Here is a 20280-nt window from a genome sequence, read left to right on the forward strand (position 1 = left end):
CCCTTATAGAACCATTACTTCACATTCCCACTGGTCATCTTTCTTCCAGGCTACAGCAGCTTTTCCAGTTCTTCCTGATCCATCTGTAAAAACTGTCGCCCTTCCACTGGCACAGAAGAACAAAGTTGTTTCCTCTGAAAGGCAATCATCTTAGTTGTTGTGTTGTGTTTGTACAAGTTGGACTGTTCTGTTTCCCCTTTTTATGTAATGGTTCTGCCCTGGTTCTCCCCTCCCTCCCTTGTGCTGCCAGTTATCCCAACTCCTCCCCAGCTGCCTTGGAGACTAATGTATCCTTTCTCAAATCCCTCCCCGGTGCCCTGTCTGTCACTTGGCACTCCCAACTTTCTCTCTAGAAACTTCCAGGGAGAGCGTTGAGTGATTGGTTCAGGGGCCAGGGCCCCACCCTCAAGTTATCCCCATTGGCGTTCTCCCTAAGTCATCTATTTTATTCCACTGCCCTCTAAAACTCTATTCGCCAGAGGACCGACTCCTTCCCTGTCTCCCTCCCTCCTTATAAGCTGTTGCAACCTCCCTGACTTCCTCTTCAGCTGTCAGTTTCCCTGGGACCCAATAAACCTGGATTCACCAGAGCTGGAGAGTGCTCTCTTTTTCTGATGACTGCAGCCATAAACCAAGCCACGTCCTACCACAAGGTAGCACTGCTGTCATAGCACAGGGCATTTGCTTTAGGTCCTGTCCCGAACCACAGAGATCGGGATAGTGCCCTCCTACTGCTAGCGGTGCTGGATAGCTAGCTGGGATGTCCAAGAAGGACAATCTTTCTCCAGCTTGACCGCTTCACTTAGTGAAATTCAAAATAGGATGAGAAGGTAAATGGTATGCTATTTGACCTGTAAAGGAAGATAAAGCAGATGGCAGCTCATGATTCCTTTGAAAACACCATTCAAATTACCATTGTTGTACTGGTATGACAATAGTTTCAGGATCATGGTCTAAGATTTCATGGCAGTGTCTGCAACTTTTGATAATGACGTCCGCAAAAATCTCATACAGACCCAGAGCTGTTTCTTGGGACCTTGAAGACAAAAATATCCACTCCAAAACATGCAATTTATCATTCCATTGACACAACAATCTGCATCATCATCTCTCAAAACAAATAATTGCACACCAACAGAAACATCTATCCTGGCAACAAATTTAGATGTGAAGGCCAATTCAACTTCTTCTACAGCCTTTTTTTTGTTGCAGCGGTCAAATGTCTCTCATCAGCAGATGAAGTTATCCCTGATAGGAAGTCATAAAATGGTTGCAGTTGCTGATTGGTTATCCCCAAGTATGGCCTAAGCCAACCTATTGCACCAACCATTTTCTGTACGTCTACAGCGGTTTTAATGTCAGTGTCCAATGTTACAGGTTGAGGCACAATTTGTGTATTGGTGATTATCAATCCCAAATATTTCCAAGGCATCTGTCTTTGAACTTTCTCTGGGGCGATAACCAAACCAAAGGCTTCTAAATTTTTCACAGCACATTGTTCAAGAGCCAACAATTGTTTATTTTTGGATGCCAACATGATATCATGCATATAATGATAGCAATAAACAATTGCTAAATCACTCTTTCACCTTAGATAAAGTCTGTGCCACAAACCATTGACAAACACTTGAAGAATTTCTCATTCATTGAGGCAAAACCCTGCACTGATATCTTTGGCCCAGTTCCTCATGATTTAAAGAAGGCAGAGTAAAGGCGAATTTTTCCTCATCCTGATCAGCCAATGGAATTGTAAAAAAACAATCTTTCAAATCAATGATAATTATTTCCCATCCTTGTGGAATCATTGTAGGTGTTGGGAGACCTTATTGAAAAGCAATCATTGCAGCCATCACAGCGTTTATCCGCTGCAAATTGAGCAAAATCTCCATTTACCAGATTTTTTTTTTATTGCAAACATAGGTGTAGTCCATGGGCTAAATGATTTTTCAATACGTCCAGCTAGTAATTGTTCCTTCACTAAGCCTCTGTCCTGGTTTAGGGCAAATTTGGGAGAAAACCTCCAAAAGGAGGCCCCTCCAGAAAGAAAACCTACACAGCCCCTTCCCCCAACCGGTTTGGGAAGAATACTTCAGAGAGAAGTGGAAAGAACCTGTTTATTTAACAGGCACAGCACCCCCGCAGCACACAAAATGAACAATATTGGATGACACCATTCTTTCACTGCTCTGAAAAAGATGACAAATCCAGAAAGTCTCTCTTGGGGGTGGTCGCTCTGTTATCAGTCCCTCTGGTGCTGGGGGTAGCTGGGTAGCTGCTGCAGCCACAAGGTGCAAACTCTTGGTGTTTCCCAGGTCCCAGTCCAGAGCAGGTTCGAGTAGGTCCAAAAAAAAGAAAGGAGAGACAGTCCAGGAAGAAATTTGGACTGTTTGAGTAAACTAGCTAATGAGCAGAAGCAAGAGCAAGCAGAAGTAAAGTAGAAGTGAGAGCAAAGCGAAAAGCAAAAAAAAAAAAAAAGCAAAAGCAGCACTATGTACCGCCCTGTCTCTGTGTTCCGCCAGCCATGGGGGAGGAGGCTGATAACAAAACCAAAACAAAACTTCCACTCTTCAGAGCCAGTCTTGAAGGCACAGAACATAATATCCAGCATAAACAGAACACACGAATGGGGATACAAGCATCATAACATCACCCTAGGACAATCTCCTGGATAACCCCCTACCCTCACAGTGTCTTTCTTCCAGATAAGAGATGGGAGAAAGTTCCCGTAAAAAAACCAAACTTGTCACAGACATCTTTTATGGAAAATCCTTTCCTTAGGATTTTTCCTCCTGAGAAGCTGAGAGGACTCAGGAACAAAATGTAAACAATGGTTATCTGCTGCTGTGGAATGAAACAGGTGGATCTGTGATTGGCCCATGCTGGCTGTTTCTTAATAATGGTCAATCACAGTGAGCTGGCTTGGACAGAGAGTCTGAGCCACAAGCCTTTGTTATCATTCTTACCTATTCTATTCTTAGCTAGCCTTCTGATGAAATCCTTTCTTCTATTCTTTTAGTATAGTTTTAATATAATATATATCATAAAATAATAAACCAAGCCTTCTGAAACATGGAATCAGATCCTCGTCTCTTCCCTCATCCTAAGACCCCTGTGAACATGGTCACCTATGGTGACCCCGAGTGACTGAGGAAATTCATCACTTGGTGAGACCCCAGAGGAGCATTGCTACTGGGTAAACCTCAAGTGTGTGGCATTGATGGTCACCTCACAAGTGACCACAGAAGTGGATTCTAGCCAGGAGCTGAAGAACTGAAGATCCTGATTTGGACAGAGTTCACAGCCAAGGCTGACCACAGAAAATCTTTTGAAAAGTCTCTCAGACAAGATGTCCGGAAAGCTTTGCAGGACAGAGCAGACTGCTGAACCCCAGAGGACACTGTCACAAGGTACTGCTAACTCTTCCTTTCCTGAAAATGCTGCCCTTCACAGAATGTGGGCTGGGATTTGGCAGAGCGTGCCTACAGGGGCAGAGGTTCCATTTTCCCCACCAGAGGAGAAACTTATTGACCTCTGGCAAAAATGGGGTCATGAGGACAGAGTTTCTATGGTGAAGAGACATTTCTATGAGATTTTCCAATCGGTAAAGTTCCTTGGATTTTTCATGAATGTGCTCTATTCCTTTGATTCATATGTATGGGAATGCATGGAATTCATCATTAGAGAGATTTCTTCCCAAGGTTTAGGATCTCTTAGGATTTATCCGTCATTCAGAACTCTCTTCCCAGTTTTGAAACAGAAAGCAGCTTCATTTCAGTAGATTGTTGACTGCAGAGGTCAAGCTCCCTTCCCACTGGGCACAGAAGGAGAGGACCCTTTCCAGGAACACGAACTGCTGGTTCCCAGCCCCCCTGAAATGCAGCAGGGGGGCGAGGTTTTGCCTGCAGCCGAGGAAAAGTTTTTTTCTGCGCCTTTGGAGCATACTCAAACTGAGCCGCTTTCCCCCCACTTCATTGCCCTCAGCGGGGATCTGAGCCAGCCCTGCGGGTCCCACCCCGGCCAGCACCGTGCATCCCTCCCTAGCCAGCCGCGCGGGTCCTGCCCTGGTGGGTGATGCAGGTGGCACCAGTCCCCGCGGCGCCACCTCCTGGGCCCATGGGGCTGCCCTGACCAGCCCTGCAGGCGTGGCCGCCTCCCCGTGCAACCCTGCCCACGGCTCCAGCTGTTTCAGTGACTGCGCCCGTGTGGCCAATCCTGGAGCCGGGGGCAGAAGCTGCTGCCACCCCTGTGCCCACTCCCTCTGCATCACAGCTGGCAGTTGCATTCACAACTGTGCCAGCGGCGCCGGCAGGGGCCGACCCCGTGCTGCCCCCGCCAACTCCTCCCGCAGGGACAGAGCTCGCGCCTGCACTGCCGCTCCTGCAGCCGAGAGAGGCAACGACGGCACTTTCCCGTGCACCTCTTGCACCGCTGCTGCCCCCACCGGCCCCCACCCGGTGGTCCTGCTGCCTTCAAGGACCCCATCCTCCGAGTCAGCATCTGCATCAGAGGCTGCCCTGGACCCGGTGGCATGTCCGAGTTCGGACCATCCCGAGCCGTTTGCGCCTGTGGCAGCGGCTGGGGCTGTGGCTCCGGTGGCCAGCCTGTCCCTCCATGGGGGAGGCGTGGCTCGGCAGCTGATTGCGGGTGCAGCCCGGCTGCCTGCTTTCAAACTCAGCATTTTTCGCGGACCAGTTCGCGTTTGGTCGGTGGCTCCCCCTTCGGTGTTGCAATTCGTGCCATCCCTCCCGTGCCCCACTGGCGTGGGGGAGGTGGCTCCCGAAAGTTTTGCCTCTGGTCCCCAGCCCAGAGGGAGCTGGAGTGGTGCTAAGGGGCAGGAAGCGAGAATACTGGCATTTGCTTGGCAGAGGCAGGAGAAAGAGCGAAAAGTCACAATCGCTTGCTTGCTGTGGGGACAAAACTTGCTGTGGGGAAAAAACCACCTCGAACTGGGGTGGTGGTTCCTGGGAAAGCTTCTCTTCCCCATGTGCCGGTCTGCACCGGTAGTCCAGGGAGAGGGAAGCGCTTGGTCACTGGTGCTGCCCCGGCTTTGGCAGCAGGGTGCCGGGTTGTGAGACCACGGAGCCGGCCTCGCAGGCTGGGTCTGGGCCGTTTTGCTCGATTCCCTGGGCCAGGGCAACTGCCCAGCCAGCTGTTGGGTTTGGGGGCTTTGCCTCCCCCGTCAGGACCTGGGCCACCATTCTGTGGGCCAGGTCTGGGGTTTCTGATCCTTCCATGTGGGTCAGGACCCCCTCAGGGCCTCAGAGGCTCCTCTGCTTCTGCTGCTGCTCTTTCCTGTAAAAAAAAAAAAAAAAAAAAATTAAATTAAAAGAGTTGAAAGAGCTACTAGCAGCTCATCAAAAGCATTGAAGAGCCAAAAATTACCTTCAGCCCAAGTGGTTCAATAAAGGGCTGTGGCCAAGACATTCCAGAAATTTTCTCAAAATTGTTTGATAACTGTCAATGGATTTTTGATAATCATTGATGATTTTCTTTAGCAATTTGTTGTTTCAGGATTTTGCAAGCCTGTTTCAAGACCAAAAGGGACTTTCAGAGATGTCAAAGAGGAACATTTTCTGTCCATGGACATTCTCCTGAAACTCAGCTGTTTGGACTTGAAGCAATGTTGTAGTGTGTTGTTAAGTTTCTTGTATTGCTCCCCCATTTTATGTATTGTTTCCCCCTATTCAATGTAAATGGTTCTGCCCTCCCCAGTTTTCCCACCTTAGCCCTACTGACAGTTATGTTACTATGGTTACCCCTGCCCTTGGTTAGTGTCAGTCACCTAAGTTATATAGTTCCTCCTCCCCTTTATTCCCTTATTTGTAGGCTTTCTCTCCTCCCTGGGCCCAGTCAATCACTCCCCACTCCTCCCAACTTTCCAGAATCTTCTCCTCTCTGGGGGTTGTGGTTGGCTGTGGTCCCGGGGTCCCTCCTTTACTTTGTGTTTATTGGTTTCCCCTTTATGTCAATTATGTTAAGTTCATCCCTCCATCCTTCATGATTGGTTTAATGTAAACCCCTCCTTTGCACACCCACCCCCTTTATAACCTCGTGTCACTCCCATTTCTTGGTCTTTCCTTGGGGTTCTTCCTTCGGATCCTACCCTGTGGCTACTCCTTGGATGTTATCTTGGCTCTTTCATTAAACCGGATTTAACCCCACCGAGAGTCCAGCTCCTTCTTCCACAGTTGCCTAGGCGGTGAGACCGGTCCGTAGTGCGAGCTCAGCCCGAGTCCCTCAGACCCCAAGGGGTGCTCGCACTGAATTGCAGCAGGGTGTTGGCCTGCCCACTGCTAGCCAGACACTGACCATCCCAGGCCAGATACACCCTCGCCGCAAAGCAATGAACTTTCTTTGCATTGTTTTTTGCCTTTTCTTATATTGTAAGATTGTTTTAGCGATATGATAGAATTTTATGTTCTACAAGTGAAGAATTTCCCTGATCATTCCACATCAGCACTTGACTGAGATTTTGATTGGCAACAAATAGCCTGTCAAGTGTTTGTTCTTTCTTCTGCATGAGCCCAGCAGAAAAAAATTACACATTTCTTTGTAATTTAACTAAAATAAAAAGGGTGATCTGTCACAGACATCTTTTATGAAAAATACTTTCCTTAGGATTTTTCTTCCTGAGAAGCTGAGAGGCCTCAGGAACAAAATGTAAACAATGATTATCTGCTGCTGTGGAATGAAACAGGTGGATCTGTGATTGGTCTCATGCGGTTGTTTCTAATTAATGGTCAATCACAGTGAGCTGGCTTAGACAGAGAGTTGGAGCCACAAGCCTTTGTTATCATTCTTTCTTTTTCTATTCTTGGCTGTCTTTCTGATGAAATCCTTTCTTCTATTCTTTTAGTATAGTTTTAATATAATATATATCATAAAATAATAAATCAAGCCTCTTCCCGAGCCTGTGGATGAAGAGGAAGGAGGGCAGACACAGATTTAGAGGAAATTATTCCAGTGGCAGGGAGAATATGCCCAGGAGGAGAGAGAAGAAATGAGGAAAGGGGGAAATTCAAGCCCCTCTAAGGTGGGCGGTAGGTACAGATGGACTGGTCATGGTAACAATGCCTTTCTTAGTTGAGTTGAGGTCCTGGAAGGACTTGGCAGGGACTTAAAGGGAAATTCCTGAGAATGCAAGTAAGGTTTTGAGACCATTGTAAGGAACCAGGGTCCTGATTGGAATGATATCCAGGTGGTTTAAGATACACTGCTGAATGTAGATGAGAAAACAATCATGGTAGCAAAGTCAAGGGAAGAGGTAGAATAAGTTCATGCTTAAAATGTGCAACCAGGAAAAGCAGATCAATGTTTTTCACCTGCTGATCCAAAACTGGATCCCAACTGTCACAAAAATTAACCTGCAAATACCAGAGGTTCATGCCCCAAAAGGAGACAGAGGAGTCCAGCTGCTTTATTTGACTAAAGGGAAAGGTCCTGGGCATTTCCCATGGGGTCTCTCAAATTGTGAGAGGTGGCAGCCTCCTTTTTATCCTCATTTCCTGGCTGCATTTTCCTCTCTCTTTCCTCATTGGCTGAAATACTTGACAGGTACATATTTCCCACATCACCTAATACAGACCCCCTTTTAATATGTACCTGCCTCCACTTTACTTCTTCGTTGTCCTCCTTCCTCTGTTCTTTTTCTTTAAGTCCAGGGATTTACTACAGCCTTCAGTGAATAACAGTCAGTGTCAATTAGTGGAATTCCTCTGGAATTTATGGTTCACTCCATTGCTTCTTTCCCCTCTCAGTATCTGGCTTTATTCACCAGCAGGCCCAAAGTTTGTTTGTAAAGACACCTCCTCCTCATTCCTTTCACAACCAACCAGGACACAGGGATCTTTTGACCAGGTATCAGAGATTAACCATCTTTTTGTATGAAATTCCAAAGGCTATAATTATGTCAGAATTTTATCACGTAATCCAAGGAAAGAATGAGTCTCCTTCCAATTTCCATCAATGATTAATGGATGCAGATGGGAAGTTTGCTAACATGGACTCTGACAGAGAAGGACGTGTTACAAATGGCAGCCACAATTATGGAACAATTGGCTCTAGACATTACAAGAAAGAGAGACTGGTGGCAGAGAACTTCAGAAATGTAAATAAATTGTTAGAAACTGCATGGAAATTATGTAATAACATAGGGTTGGCTTGGGGAGGTAAAGATGGAGAACTAATGATGGCTGCTCTAATGGGTCCCAGAGGAGACAGGGGAGCTGTTGGGGAAGAGGCAGAACATGTTGAAGACATTTTCAATGATGACCATTAGGAAAAGATCAGTATGCTATTTGCAAGGAAATGGGGTGATTTTATGATGATACCCCATTCCCATATTTTCTGCTCCATGCTCTATGCCCAGAAATGGTTCCTGTAGCTCTAAGGTGGGTCCAGAGAAGGGACAGTAATGCCTTACGATTTAGCTTTTACATTTTTTTGATCCTGTACAACTTTAGGGTATAACTCTAAAACTCCAGTAGCCTGTCAGTTACTGTTTTCGCATTTTATTCAGACAAAACATTTCCTCTAGACCTTAAAGTCAAGGACACCCTACTGTCTCAGGCCCCAAAAATTATATACAGAAGGGAGTTGGGGAGGAGCAAACCGGGGGTAAATGACTTCATTACTTGAAGGTGTAATTGGAGGATTAACCTCTGATATGCAAATGGACCAAACTTATAACTGTATGAAAAACTTGTGACCATCATCCATCTTGGGTGTAGCCTCTGGGAGGCTTCTGTCTGCCCATTGTGTCCCCATTGAAGGCCTTTAATGTCAGTGATTGAGGGACAGGACTCCACGTAGGTATCAGCAAGAAGTTGTTTATTGTTGATAGAGTGAAGCCATGAAGTTGTCTATTATCTCTACAGCTGGGTATATATAGTCTAACAGCTTTAGATAAAATTTTCCATTGCCAAGCAGTAATCACATTCCTAATGTTTCTTAGCTACATTGCTTAACCCCAAGCACCTGCAGTCTTACATGACTACATTCCTTTTTGCTTCCCCACTTACATTTCTGTTTGAACTTCCCATGGTGTCTTCCTCACCAGAGCCAAGATGTCTGGACCATCCATCATCTCCACACTACTGCCTGCTCCACTGCCCAGCTACCTCCCCATGCTTTAATAAATGCCTGCTTTTATTTTCTTAATCTTGTCTAACCTGTGTTCCAGGTAGCCACTTCAAGGCACCAACAAGAGCCTTGGGGCTTTTCTGCAGGCTTGGTTCAAAGCCTTACTCCTGGGTGTCCTTGGATTGGATGCCCTGTGACAGCATTGCATTCTTGCTTAGCTGGCTTGGTTTTTTGTTAGCTGAAGCAAGAATTTTTTTTCCCTTTCCCTGGCCTTGAAGGAGCTGCAGCAGCAATCCTGGAGCAGCTTTTTTTTCCTTGAACTGTTTGGCTTTGTTTTGGTCTGAGGTCAGGAAATCAACAGGAGATGTTCAGTTTGAACCTGAAGGAGCTGCTTTGCCTGGGCACACACCTTAGAAAAAGCTGAATCAAAGAGAGAAAGGACCCTGAATCTGATAGCTGCTGCATAAGGTGCTGGCAGACAGGATTCTCCACATGGGGCATTCCAAAGGCTTTTGCTCAGCAGCAAGGCCAAGGGCAGGAGCAGCTCCTGCTGGGGCTGAGGGCTGGAGGGAAGGGCAGCAGCCCCAGGCACCTGAGCAGGAGCGGCTGCCCTGGATGGAGACACAGCACCCCTGAGACAGGGAGTGAAAGCACTGCCTGAGCCTGGGGCAGTCATGTCACTGCTCTCCTGAGCCTGCAGGCACAGCAGCTCCTGCTGGGAGAACGGCCTCAGTTGATCCAGGAGGCTGCAATGAGGGAGGGAAGGATGACACCCAAAATCCAAGCAGCCCAGCTTGCAGCCAGCGTGGAGCTGGCATCAGGTTCCGCAGGCCTTTCTCCAAGCAGGGCACGTCCTTGCTGCAAGAAAACTGCCTTAGGGGCACTGTCCCTTCTTGTCACACAGCAGCTGATCCAAGGGGTGCTTTGAGTGCTGCCCTTTGCCCTGTCCCTGCCCTTGGGCTCAGGCTTGGTCATGAGGCTGATTGCCCCAAGGAGTGGGTTTGGTTTGGCTCTAGGACAAAGACAAGGGAAATGTTTATGGCAGGAAGGCAGGAGAATTATGCCTTTCTCATGAAGCAAGGGAGTTGCTGAGTGATGGATGCAATAATGCGCCTTATTTCACCAAATTTGGGAAAAATTTTATATCATTATCTGAACATGGTTTGAGAGCATCATCATTGTAACTGCATTTTGTAGAGAGCCTGGTACAAAGTTCTCCTAAACTCAAAGCTGTTGTGGTTCTTCCTCCTCACGGATGTGGCCTAATGCTTTTCCAGCTCAGACAGAGCTTCCTGCTTGGTAATTCTCCGCCACGCCTCAGGGATTTTTCCTTTGCCCTGAAATTTCCCATTGTACAAAGCTTCCAGCTGTGTCCTGAAATGAGACACAAACCATTTCCAGTACGCCTGCATGGATGAATCAGGAAAAATATTCCAAGTAGAATAAGGAGGTCCAGCATTACGGTATCTCTTTTTGGGAATCCATCGGCCATCATGAATTCTGAACTTGCAATCACTTGCAACAAGGCTGGAACAAATGTCAATGACCAGTTTGTGTGTATCATACTCGAAGCCAAAAAAACATTTCCACCATGTGGATCCATTCAAAGCTTGTGGGCGATGGAAGACCACCTGATGATCTCCATCATGATTCTGCATTGTGTTTATGCAGACAGCCCCACAAAAGGGACACTTTGCCCAGCACCCTGAAAAATGCTCCGCCAGGATGGTGTGAGGCTGCCTTGGAAATGAGCTCAGGTCAGCTCCAGCCAATTCTTTCATGAGCCTTTCCCTCAGATCATCCAGAGCTTCTGCCATGGCCCTGCTCAGGAACTCAATGTCTGTGACCTCCTGGTGCTCAATGCCCTTCAGGTCACTTCTGGGCAAGTTGATCACCTCTGTCAGTTCCCTGCAAAATTCATCCAACCAGAGAGAGACTTTGTCTTCTCTATCTTTTCTGTCTTTGACAATTTGGGTTGATAATGAAACAGCTGACAGGATGTTTTGATAGAGAAGATTTAGGGAGGAATCTAAAAACACCCTGAGCCTCCTACTCCCATCTAAACAGTGCTTCTTAACTTGTTCCTTAATGTAACTCTCACAAAACTGCTTTGGAGACCAAAGGTACTGCCTGAAATACTCAAAATTTTCCTGTTCTGCCAGGTATCTCAGGATGCAAACTTCCAGATTGGCTCTGCTGCCCCTGAAATCTGGGAATTTGCCCTGCATGTCCTCAGCGATGTCTTTAGCTGTCCTCTCATAGACTGCCCGGTGAAGAGCTGGTTCAATCTTGTCACAAAGGAAACCAGCAAAAGTTGTGACAGAAGTGGCTCCTTGGCAGGAAGTCTGGAAACATTGGAAGAAATCATCTCTCTTGCTGCTCAGGTACACAACTGGGTCATTTGCCTTTCGGAATGCTTCATGCATGGCTTTAAACCTTTCTGCTGCCATTCTGCACAGATACAGAGACAAATCCATGCTGTAATTTTTGTTAAAAGTACAGGTTGCATTGCTGGGGACAGAGTTCACACCCTTCTGTACTTCATTGAGTATTTCATGGATAAAATTTCGACTGTAATCGCGTTTCTCCTCTTCCTTCTTAGCAATGTTTGTTCTCACACGTGCTATGATGTTGTCTGTGGTGTGCTTAAAGTTGATCACATCAGCATTGGAAAGGCTCCTGGGATCTGGGATAAAGCCTAAATACTTTTTCTTCATGATGTGTTTCTCTGGATCGAAAGAAAACCCTCTGCCTCTGGGAAATGACCTGATCCGTGCATGGAAACCTGGCTCTTTAAACTGCTCTACAAGGACATCTTCAATTTCTGCATCAATATCCACCCGTTCCAGAGGACGAACAGCACAGGAGACTTCGGCAATCCACTTGCTCCAGACAAGAGTAAAGTTGTCCTTCAGTTCTCTCTCACTGATGCTCTTCCCTTTCAGACTCACAGCCAGCTCCCGACTCCTTCTCAGGAGCTCATCTTTATATTCCAGCTTCCGTGCAACCAGTTTACTCTGCTCCTTCTGTAGCTCAATGAGATTCTCACATTTCTTTTTTGTTTCATGAAGAAGAGTCTCTTTTAGTTCTTTCAGCTTCAGCTCTGTACCTGATTTCCACTGGACCAGTGTCTCACAGTCTTTGTCTTCCCTGAAATACTTTTCCACTTCCTTCTCAATGGCATCACTTGTCTCTTGCACTTGCCCTTCAAGGTATTCTCTGGTGACATTCTGCATCTCCCCATTCTGAATTTTGTTGTCCAGTCTCATCTGTACATCTAAGATGTGACTCCTCAGCCTCCAGGTCCACTGACTAAAGGCACTTTCCAGTCTCCTGTACACAGCAATCTCCAGGGAATTCTTGAAGCTGAAAATAAAATTTTCATTCAGCAAAGCATTCCAGAGGTCACCAATATGATCTTTCAGGCTCGAGAGCCTCAAAATGCTGCGCTGTGACTGCTTCTTGGCAGCCTGGAAGATTTTGCTCTTGAGTTGCTGGACATTCTGGCTGTAGGTGGGGTTGGGTGGTGCCATTGGGGGGTTTCCTTCCCACAGGTGAGCAAAGTAGTGAATGTGGGTGTTCACATCAAAGCCAATGACATCACTGAAAGAGGACATGTCAAAGAATTCCTGCTGAGCAGCTACCACAGTCATTTCATCCAGCTTTTCCTGCAAACGCTTTTCTCCTTCCATGTTCTGCTCCTTGGCAGTTGCTTCTCCCACATTTTGGTGGACAAAGAAGCAGCTTGGGGAAAGATTGACTTTCTTCATCCTCAGGAAAGCCTGCACAGCGATCTGGAGAACATCTTGCATTTCTGATGGATTTTCTCCAAAGATATTGATCACAGTCAAGTTGCTGATGCCAATGGCAAAGGTGGCCAGCTCGTTGTCATGGTTCAGGGACTGTTTATTTGCCATCTCGATGGCACAAAGTCCCTCTGTGTCAACCACCAGCACAAAATCAAAGCCCAAGTCTTGCTGCAGCTCCTCACCCACTGGGATGAGCTGCATGAAGGCTCTGCGGGTGCATCTCCCTGCGCTGACGTTGAACTGAAGACCAAACATGGCATTCAGCAGGGTGGACTTGCCTGTGCTCTGGATGCCAAGCACGGAGAGCACAAACACTTGTTTGTCCCCCAGCCTCTCAATTAAGCTGTCAAAGATTGCTCCCACCCAGCGCAAGGGCAGGTAAGAAGCATCCCCATCCATCAACTCCATGGGATACCCTGAAACCATCAGATCTGCTGCAATTTCTGGAAGTTTGACAAAACTCTCATTTGTGGAGTTCAATAAATGCAGAGCTTCATAAATCTGCCCTACCTCCCTCAGAAGGTGCTCCAGGCCAATGGATGAATCATTGATTTCATCAGAGAGGGCATCCAAGCGACTCAACAATTCAGCATTGACACGGGTTTTTTCCTGGTGTTTCTTTCCTTTCAGGGTTTCAGACCATAACTTGTGATAGTCTCCCCTCAGATCTTCAAGGTGACCACAAGACAGCTCGTCCATAAAGACCTTCATCCAGTGCAGGAAGTATTTCTTGTTATCTGCTGGCTGGACCTGGAGAAAGCCAAGGAATGATTTCATCAGTGTGTTCAGAGGGAAAGCTTGGTCAAGTTGCTTTTCTCTTATTCCTGCCTTCTCGTTTTCAATTTGGCTGCGATGCAGCTCGATGCTCTTGTTCCTCTTTTCCTGCAAGCGAGTGAGTTCTTTGTCCTTTTGGCACCACTGGTGCCACAGTTTTCCTTGAAGTGGCAGCAGCTGCGATTTGATCTCAGACAGCTTCTTTTTCTTCAGAAGCTCCACCAGCTCTTTTGCCTTTGCTTTGGCTGTCAAACACGCATCTCGATCTGCATCCACTATGAATCCATGCTGGCGAGCTTTGTCCACGCAGTTATCCAGGCTGAAATGTGGATTAGAACCTTCCAAGAGATTCCCAATTGTCTTGGTCAGTTGGTCCATCAGTTCTGCTTCATTTCTGTTCTTGATCCCTATTGTTATGTTTTTGCTTGCTTGTCCAGCTGTAATGTTCTCTTTTTCTGTGAGAAGACAAACCAAAGGCCTTTGTGACTGGCACAGGTCCTGCAGAAGCTTTTTCCCCCTGTTGTCCATGTGCTCCCAATCAGACACAAGAGCCACGTTGATGGCAGATATCTCCTGCAGGAACTGCAGCTGTGCTCCGTGATCCCTGGCATCTCCATGCAGGTTACAGAAAGCCACGCAGCGCTCAAAGCTGTCATCTGGGCTTCCACCAGGGCAGTACCAGGTGATTTCCACCAGCCCTTCCACCAGCAAACGCTCTCTGGTGCTGCCTCTGCAGTGGCGGTGGAAGAAAGTGTTGTGTTTGCGTTTGCTGAGCAGAGCGTTGAGGAGCTGGGACTTGGAAGAGGAGGCCGAGCTGCCAATGCGGATGAAGGACACAATGGGTGTGTGTGCCTGAAAGATGAGTTTGTTGCTGTAACTCTGTATTTGGGCCTGATTTCCTGACTTCTCCTCCTCTTTCCAGCTCCTTTGGATTTGGCTGAGTGCATAGAGCAGGAACTCGATGTGTGAAGTGCTCGGGTTGGGCACCAGCAGAGGCAGCGCCAGTTGGCAGAATGCCAGCTTGGTTGCCAGGGTCTGTCTCAGGAAGTCATCAGCACAATGGAAAATGGCCATCTGCAGGTCCATGGGGTGCACATGGCTGTCCCTGCTTGCACGTTCATGGGCTGCTTCCTCCAAATCATCATGAAAGTTTTCAAAGGAGTCTGATTGTTGGAGTTCTTGCTCTCTGCTTTGTGTCACAGGTGCAAGTCCTGGGTTGCTCCTTTCCCAGCAAGTCAGGTACCTCAACCGGTAATCCACAGTTAAAAGCTTTTGCAAGAAGTAAAATGGCAGTTCCTTGTCCTGGCTGGGCTGGCTGTCCTGCAGAGATGTCTTGCAGATGTTGCGGAACTCTCCCATCCCCATTTTCCTTGGATAGTGGCCTTCCAGTCCAAGGCGCTTGAGCAACTGGAGGAACTCTTGGTTTGCAATGGCTTCATTTGCTTTGGATTTGCTGCTATCTGACTCGGATTGGGACTGACTGGGGGCTTCTGGTGTTGCAAAAATGTCTTTCAGGTCTCTGTGTATGTTCTGCATCCTCTGTTCATCCCATTTGTCATCCAAAAACCCATTGATCAAGGAGTCCAAGTCCTGTTCCAGCCTCTCCCAATCTCCACTTCCACTGTGCTTCTGGAGCAGATTTTTTATCTGTGTGGACCACAAGCCTTTCATGTGATCTTCCATGAAAACCAAACGCTCCCTCTTCTGCTCAAGGGACAGCTTTTGACTTTCAGGTGTCACCGTCAGACCGGTCAGCAGGAGGAAGGCCTCCGCTCTGTTGGCATCTTGCTCCTTCAGGTTCACGTACTCTTCATGTGCTGCTTCCATTTCCTTGGCCATGTAGTGAATTTCTGGGTGTCCAAGGAGGTGCTGAAAAGTGCTGCTTTCCACCTGGTATCCTGTGCTGGTCACAATCAAGAGCACCAACAGCTCCATGTCCTTCTGAGCCTGTTCCTGGAGAGACTGGAGTAAGGAATAAATGGCCAGGCTGCTGGTCTGGGTGGCTTCTATCTTTGCTTCATGAACATCAGAAGCAGAACTTCCTGGTGTGTAGGTGACAGCGTGGATGTGCTCCTTCATTTGCTGCAGTGTTTTGATGAGCTCTTGAAGTTCAGAGACTTTGGGAGATCTGGGAAGTGGGTGCTCAGTCTGGAAGACCCATTGCATAATGAAGGAAGCCTCAGGGAAGTCCTTGACAGAGTAGATATGAGGATTCAGGAGGCTCCTCAACATTGCCTTGATAGAGGTGGTGTTTTCTGGAGGTGACTCCTGGCAGTTTCGCACGGTGTTCACCAGGAAGTCCTGCAGGGCTTTGTCTGACAAGCACACGTTGATCCACACACTGGGGTTCCTGGTTTTTGCACTCAGATCGTCTTTTAGCTCCATCAGCCTTCGCAGCTTCCTTTCATCCACTGTCACCTCCCAGGCCTTCACAGTTGCCATGAAATCTCTGGCCTCTTGCACTGCACTGCCCAGTTCCTCTCCAAAAGTGATGCCGATGCCCTGATTTGTCAGCACTTTGTACGCAGCCCTGAGTGCTCTGCTCATCTGATCTACGGATTTAAAATCCTTGCAGTGATTGTACAGGATGATGTCCCACACTGGGATCAGTTCAAAGCCACGGTCGATAACGCACCACGTTGTGTTATCACACACAAGCCCCGTTTTCCACTGAGGAAGGGAAGATGTGTCTGCTGGGCCCCCGGTGTTGACCATGGAGACCTGAATCCCTGTATGGGAACGCTCTCTGGCTTTCCCCAGGACAGAAGCCTTTGAGCTGCAGTTAGAAATTTCCAGGGCCCCTCCAGCATTTGCCAGGAAGTCACCATAGCTTTTCCTGACAAGGCTGTTCAATACTTCAGATGTTTGTCGCTTCACTTCTTCCTGCTGCTTTGCTCGGAATCCTTCTGTAGACGCCTTCCACCAGAATATCCCCCCAAAGTGAAGGGGACCGTGATTTACATGGGACCCAAACCTGCTGAAGAACATCTCACATCTATTCAGTAGGGGGGCCTTGTCTTCTTGAGGGAGGCTCAAAAGCTGCTGCTCCATGTCATGCAGCTCCTGCAGAGCCGCATCTGAGAGGTGAAGCTGATGCCTTTGGAAGTAGCAGGAGGCCAGAGGGATGTACTGGTACTTGGTGATGCAAAAGTAGCTCTGCTCAGAATGAGACTCGTGGGTGTCCTCTGACTGTGAGGAGCTGCTGTGATCAACACTCCCTCCCAGATTAATCCCCCAGAATGAGGATTTGGCAGAAACACTCAGGCTGAACCCCAGCAGCTCCATGGACTTGGTGAAAGTGGATTCTGCTGCAGAGGAGGAGAACTCCTTTGTCTCAAGCAGCGATCCTTGCTCTGGACCAGCGAGCTGGAACCCCTCAGGAACCTTGAGGAGCTGTTCTCGCTTTGCCAGCATGTCTTCAGGTCTGCTGGTTCTGTAGATTCCTTGCAGGGCCAGTCCCCCTGACGCCCGCCTCAGCACCTCTGTGTCAGGGATGTTCCTCTTCCTGCCTGCTGACTGCTCCTGCTGCTCCAGCTGCTTCTGGATGCTCTCCTGCACATCCACCAAGGGCTTCTTTGGCGATGGCCAGCTCTTGGGAATTTCCAAGGCTCGCCACAGAGTCTCTGCTTTCTCCCTCAGGGCATCCTGGCTGTGGCTGCAGCTGTTGAGCATTTCTGTCAGATCATTTAGGACATGTTTGGCCTCTTCTTGTATCTTGTTTGTCTTCTCCAAGTACTCCTTCTGCACCTCTTTAGTGGTCATTTTGTCATCAGCTATGTTCAGGAGTTTCTGGAGTGCCTTTTTCTCCCAGGGATACCGTACCTCACACTCCAGCTTGAGGTAGTCTTCATATTCCAGATGTTGCAGGGCTTCTCTGCACTCGATTCCCAGGATCTGTGTCACTTTGGGCAGCCAGTATCCACCATCCAGTCCTACCTTCTGAAATGCCTCTGCCAGGAGCTGTGCCTGTATGTCCACCTCTTGTGTGTCCTCCTGTGAAGCCATGGCTGTGGAGGAAGAACAGAGACTTTCCCTAAGGTGTTGTCAGAGGCCTCAGGCTCCTGGCACAGGTTCTGCAGCATCTGCAGCCCTGGGGATTGCTTTCACCTGGCTGCCGGAGCTTGGGATGGCACAAGAGCCAGGGTCTTCTTCCCAGCACCCTGGATGTGCCTGTTGCTTTCCCGTTTGCAGAATTGTTGAGGGTTGGGTTTTTTCCCTTTCCTTGTTACTCGTGGAATTTTCTCCCATTGAGTTGGTAAGAAGCACTGATGGCTGGGTGCTTGAGATAGTGGGAAGGAGCAACTGCTCTGTTTTTTTGGGAGTTTTTCTTGGGGAAGGTGTGCATGGGACTGGACAGGACAGAGATACTGCAAGAATAGAGGCAGGAAAAAAAAGATGAGATGAATACTCTTGATATTCGGAGGAGGATGGTTGAGCTGATGCTTGGGGAAAGGAATTTTGCTACCACTGCTATAAACCCAACGAGAGTGGCCTTCCTTCTGCTGCTAGGCCCCTGCACCCCTGCCCCACCTAGACATCTCAACCCCCTCCCTGGGATTTTCTGCTCATTTCCGCAATGCCAGCCTGCTGCTTCCCAGAGTCCTGTTGGGGCCCCGGGATTGGCTGCCCCAGGGTTTGTGAAGTGAAGCCTCTCCTCCATCCCTCCCTGTCTCAGCTGAGCCACCATCGCCATGTGCTCCCCTAGCTGGCGCCAGAGCGCCCCCTGCAGCCCCGTGGGGATCTCTGCACCTGCCCTGCCCACCGGGAGCACCAGCGCCCCTGCTGGCTGTGCCCGGAACTACACTTTAGGGGAAAGTGCCGCTGTGACGTGCTGGAATCCATAAAGTTAGAGGGTTTTTAAGAAATGGTTAAAAAAGTATAGGCCTCAGACTGAAGTTTTGTTAGCATTGCAAATACAGCAGAAAAGTTTCTTAAGCAGTAGAGCATACGTGACAAATAACAATAGGCCTCTGTAGAATTGGCTTATGGATGGCAACAAGGTTATTTAATGTATATCTTTAGAAGGTTAGCATGAATAGAGCTCTGTTCTTTGTCTCTTATGAACCAGTCTTTGTTTTAACTACCATTACGTGTGTTTTATAAGATTGGATAGAATGCTTGTCAATATGTGTTGTTCTATGTATGATTGGCTGAAATCTAGGCTGAGATGGTTTTATGCTATTCTGTAATACTCCACCTCCTTGGCATTCCCTGTGGATCAGCGAGCTGTTAACATCCTGTCTCCATTGTCTAACAATGTCCTGAGACTGATGTGCTGAAAATAAAAAAAAGCTCTTCACTGGTCTGGTTTGTCCAGTGTTGTCCATATCTGGATGTAGTTGCCGCGGCCCATGGTTTCCTTGGTAATGCGTGGGTTCCTGACACAATTGGACATATATTTTCCCATATATACACCCCCCGCATGATGGACTGGGTTCCTGCTCTGTTATTATTAATGGCCCAGTTGTTGTTCTTTTGTTTGCCTTATTATACATACGAGTAAAGAACTGTTACTGCTATTCCCTTATCTTTGCCTGGGAGACTCTTAATTTCAAAATTATAATAATTACGAGGAGGGGCTTTACATTCTCCGTTCCAAGGGAGGCTACTGCCTTCTCTAGCAGACACCTGTCTTTCAAAATGAGAAAAAGATCAACCCTGGAGCTGAGGGTGTATCCCAGAGACAACACAGACACAGAGAGACAGAAACACAGACAGAGACACAGTCACACACACGCACACACAGACACACAGACACACTGAGACACACCAGACATACACAGATTCACTCAGCCACACAGCCTGCCCTGGACAAGGTGCTGCCTTTACCATCACCCACATCCTCCCAGCACAACTCCTCAATCCACAAGTGCAGACAGCCGGGGCCATTCCTGGCTCCCTGGAGCACTGGCACAGCCCCTCTGCCCATCCAACAGCCCTGCCTGCATCCTGCACCCTCTGCCCAGCCCACGGCTGCCCTGCTCGCTGCCTGGCCCAGCCTGCTGCTCCCAGCACCCGGAGGCAGTGCTCACACACTCCCCCCATGGCACCCCACACTCCCCAGACACACTCCCCCCATGCCCCCAGGGGCTCTGAGCTGTGCTCCTGCTCCAGCTGCCAGCGCAGCCCCTCCCTCGCCCCTCTCTGGCCTCTTCCCAGGAGCTGCTTCCTGGCACCCTCAGGGGCCCACCCCAGTGCAGGGGGAAAATCCACCTTGTCCCTGCCCACAGCTGTGCCTGGGACATCCTGGTGGTCCTTCAGGAGAGACTAGAGATGCTGGGACCCATCTCAGAGAGGTGCCCTCTGTGATCTGCTGCTCATTAGCACAGAGAGTCTCATCAGGCAGGTGCCCATTGGTGGCAGTCTTGGCCACAGTGTTATAAGTAATAAATATAATTATTTGCTTTCACATTTATGTAAAACCTTTTGTTTTGCTAGTTACTATTGATCACAAAAATCCTGATATAGTACAATTCTTAATTACTGCTTTTGATACAGCATAATCTGTCAGTTTATATAAGCATGGCATAGCTTTTAGAAATAGTGGTGTAATGAATACTATTTTAGACCATAGCATAATAGAGACTGTGAAATGCTGAAGTGATTTGTCATGTAA

General features: G+C 48.1%; 1 protein-coding gene across 1 annotated transcript; it reads right to left on the reverse strand.

Moving 5' to 3' along the window:
* Positions 1–10312: 10312 nt before the first annotated feature.
* Positions 10313–17669, reverse strand: LOC132071282 (interferon-induced very large GTPase 1-like). Its single transcript, XM_059468783.1, has one exon. It carries the CDS (start codon positions 17667–17669, stop codon positions 10344–10346), a length of 7326 nt encoding a protein of 2441 aa, XP_059324766.1. The 3' UTR covers positions 10313–10343.
* Between the last annotated feature and the right edge of the window lie 2611 nt (positions 17670–20280).

The sequence above is a fragment of the Ammospiza nelsoni genome, chromosome 3 (genome assembly GCF_027579445.1).
Source record: "Ammospiza nelsoni isolate bAmmNel1 chromosome 3, bAmmNel1.pri, whole genome shotgun sequence".
Taxonomy (NCBI): domain Eukaryota; kingdom Metazoa; phylum Chordata; class Aves; order Passeriformes; family Passerellidae; genus Ammospiza; species Ammospiza nelsoni.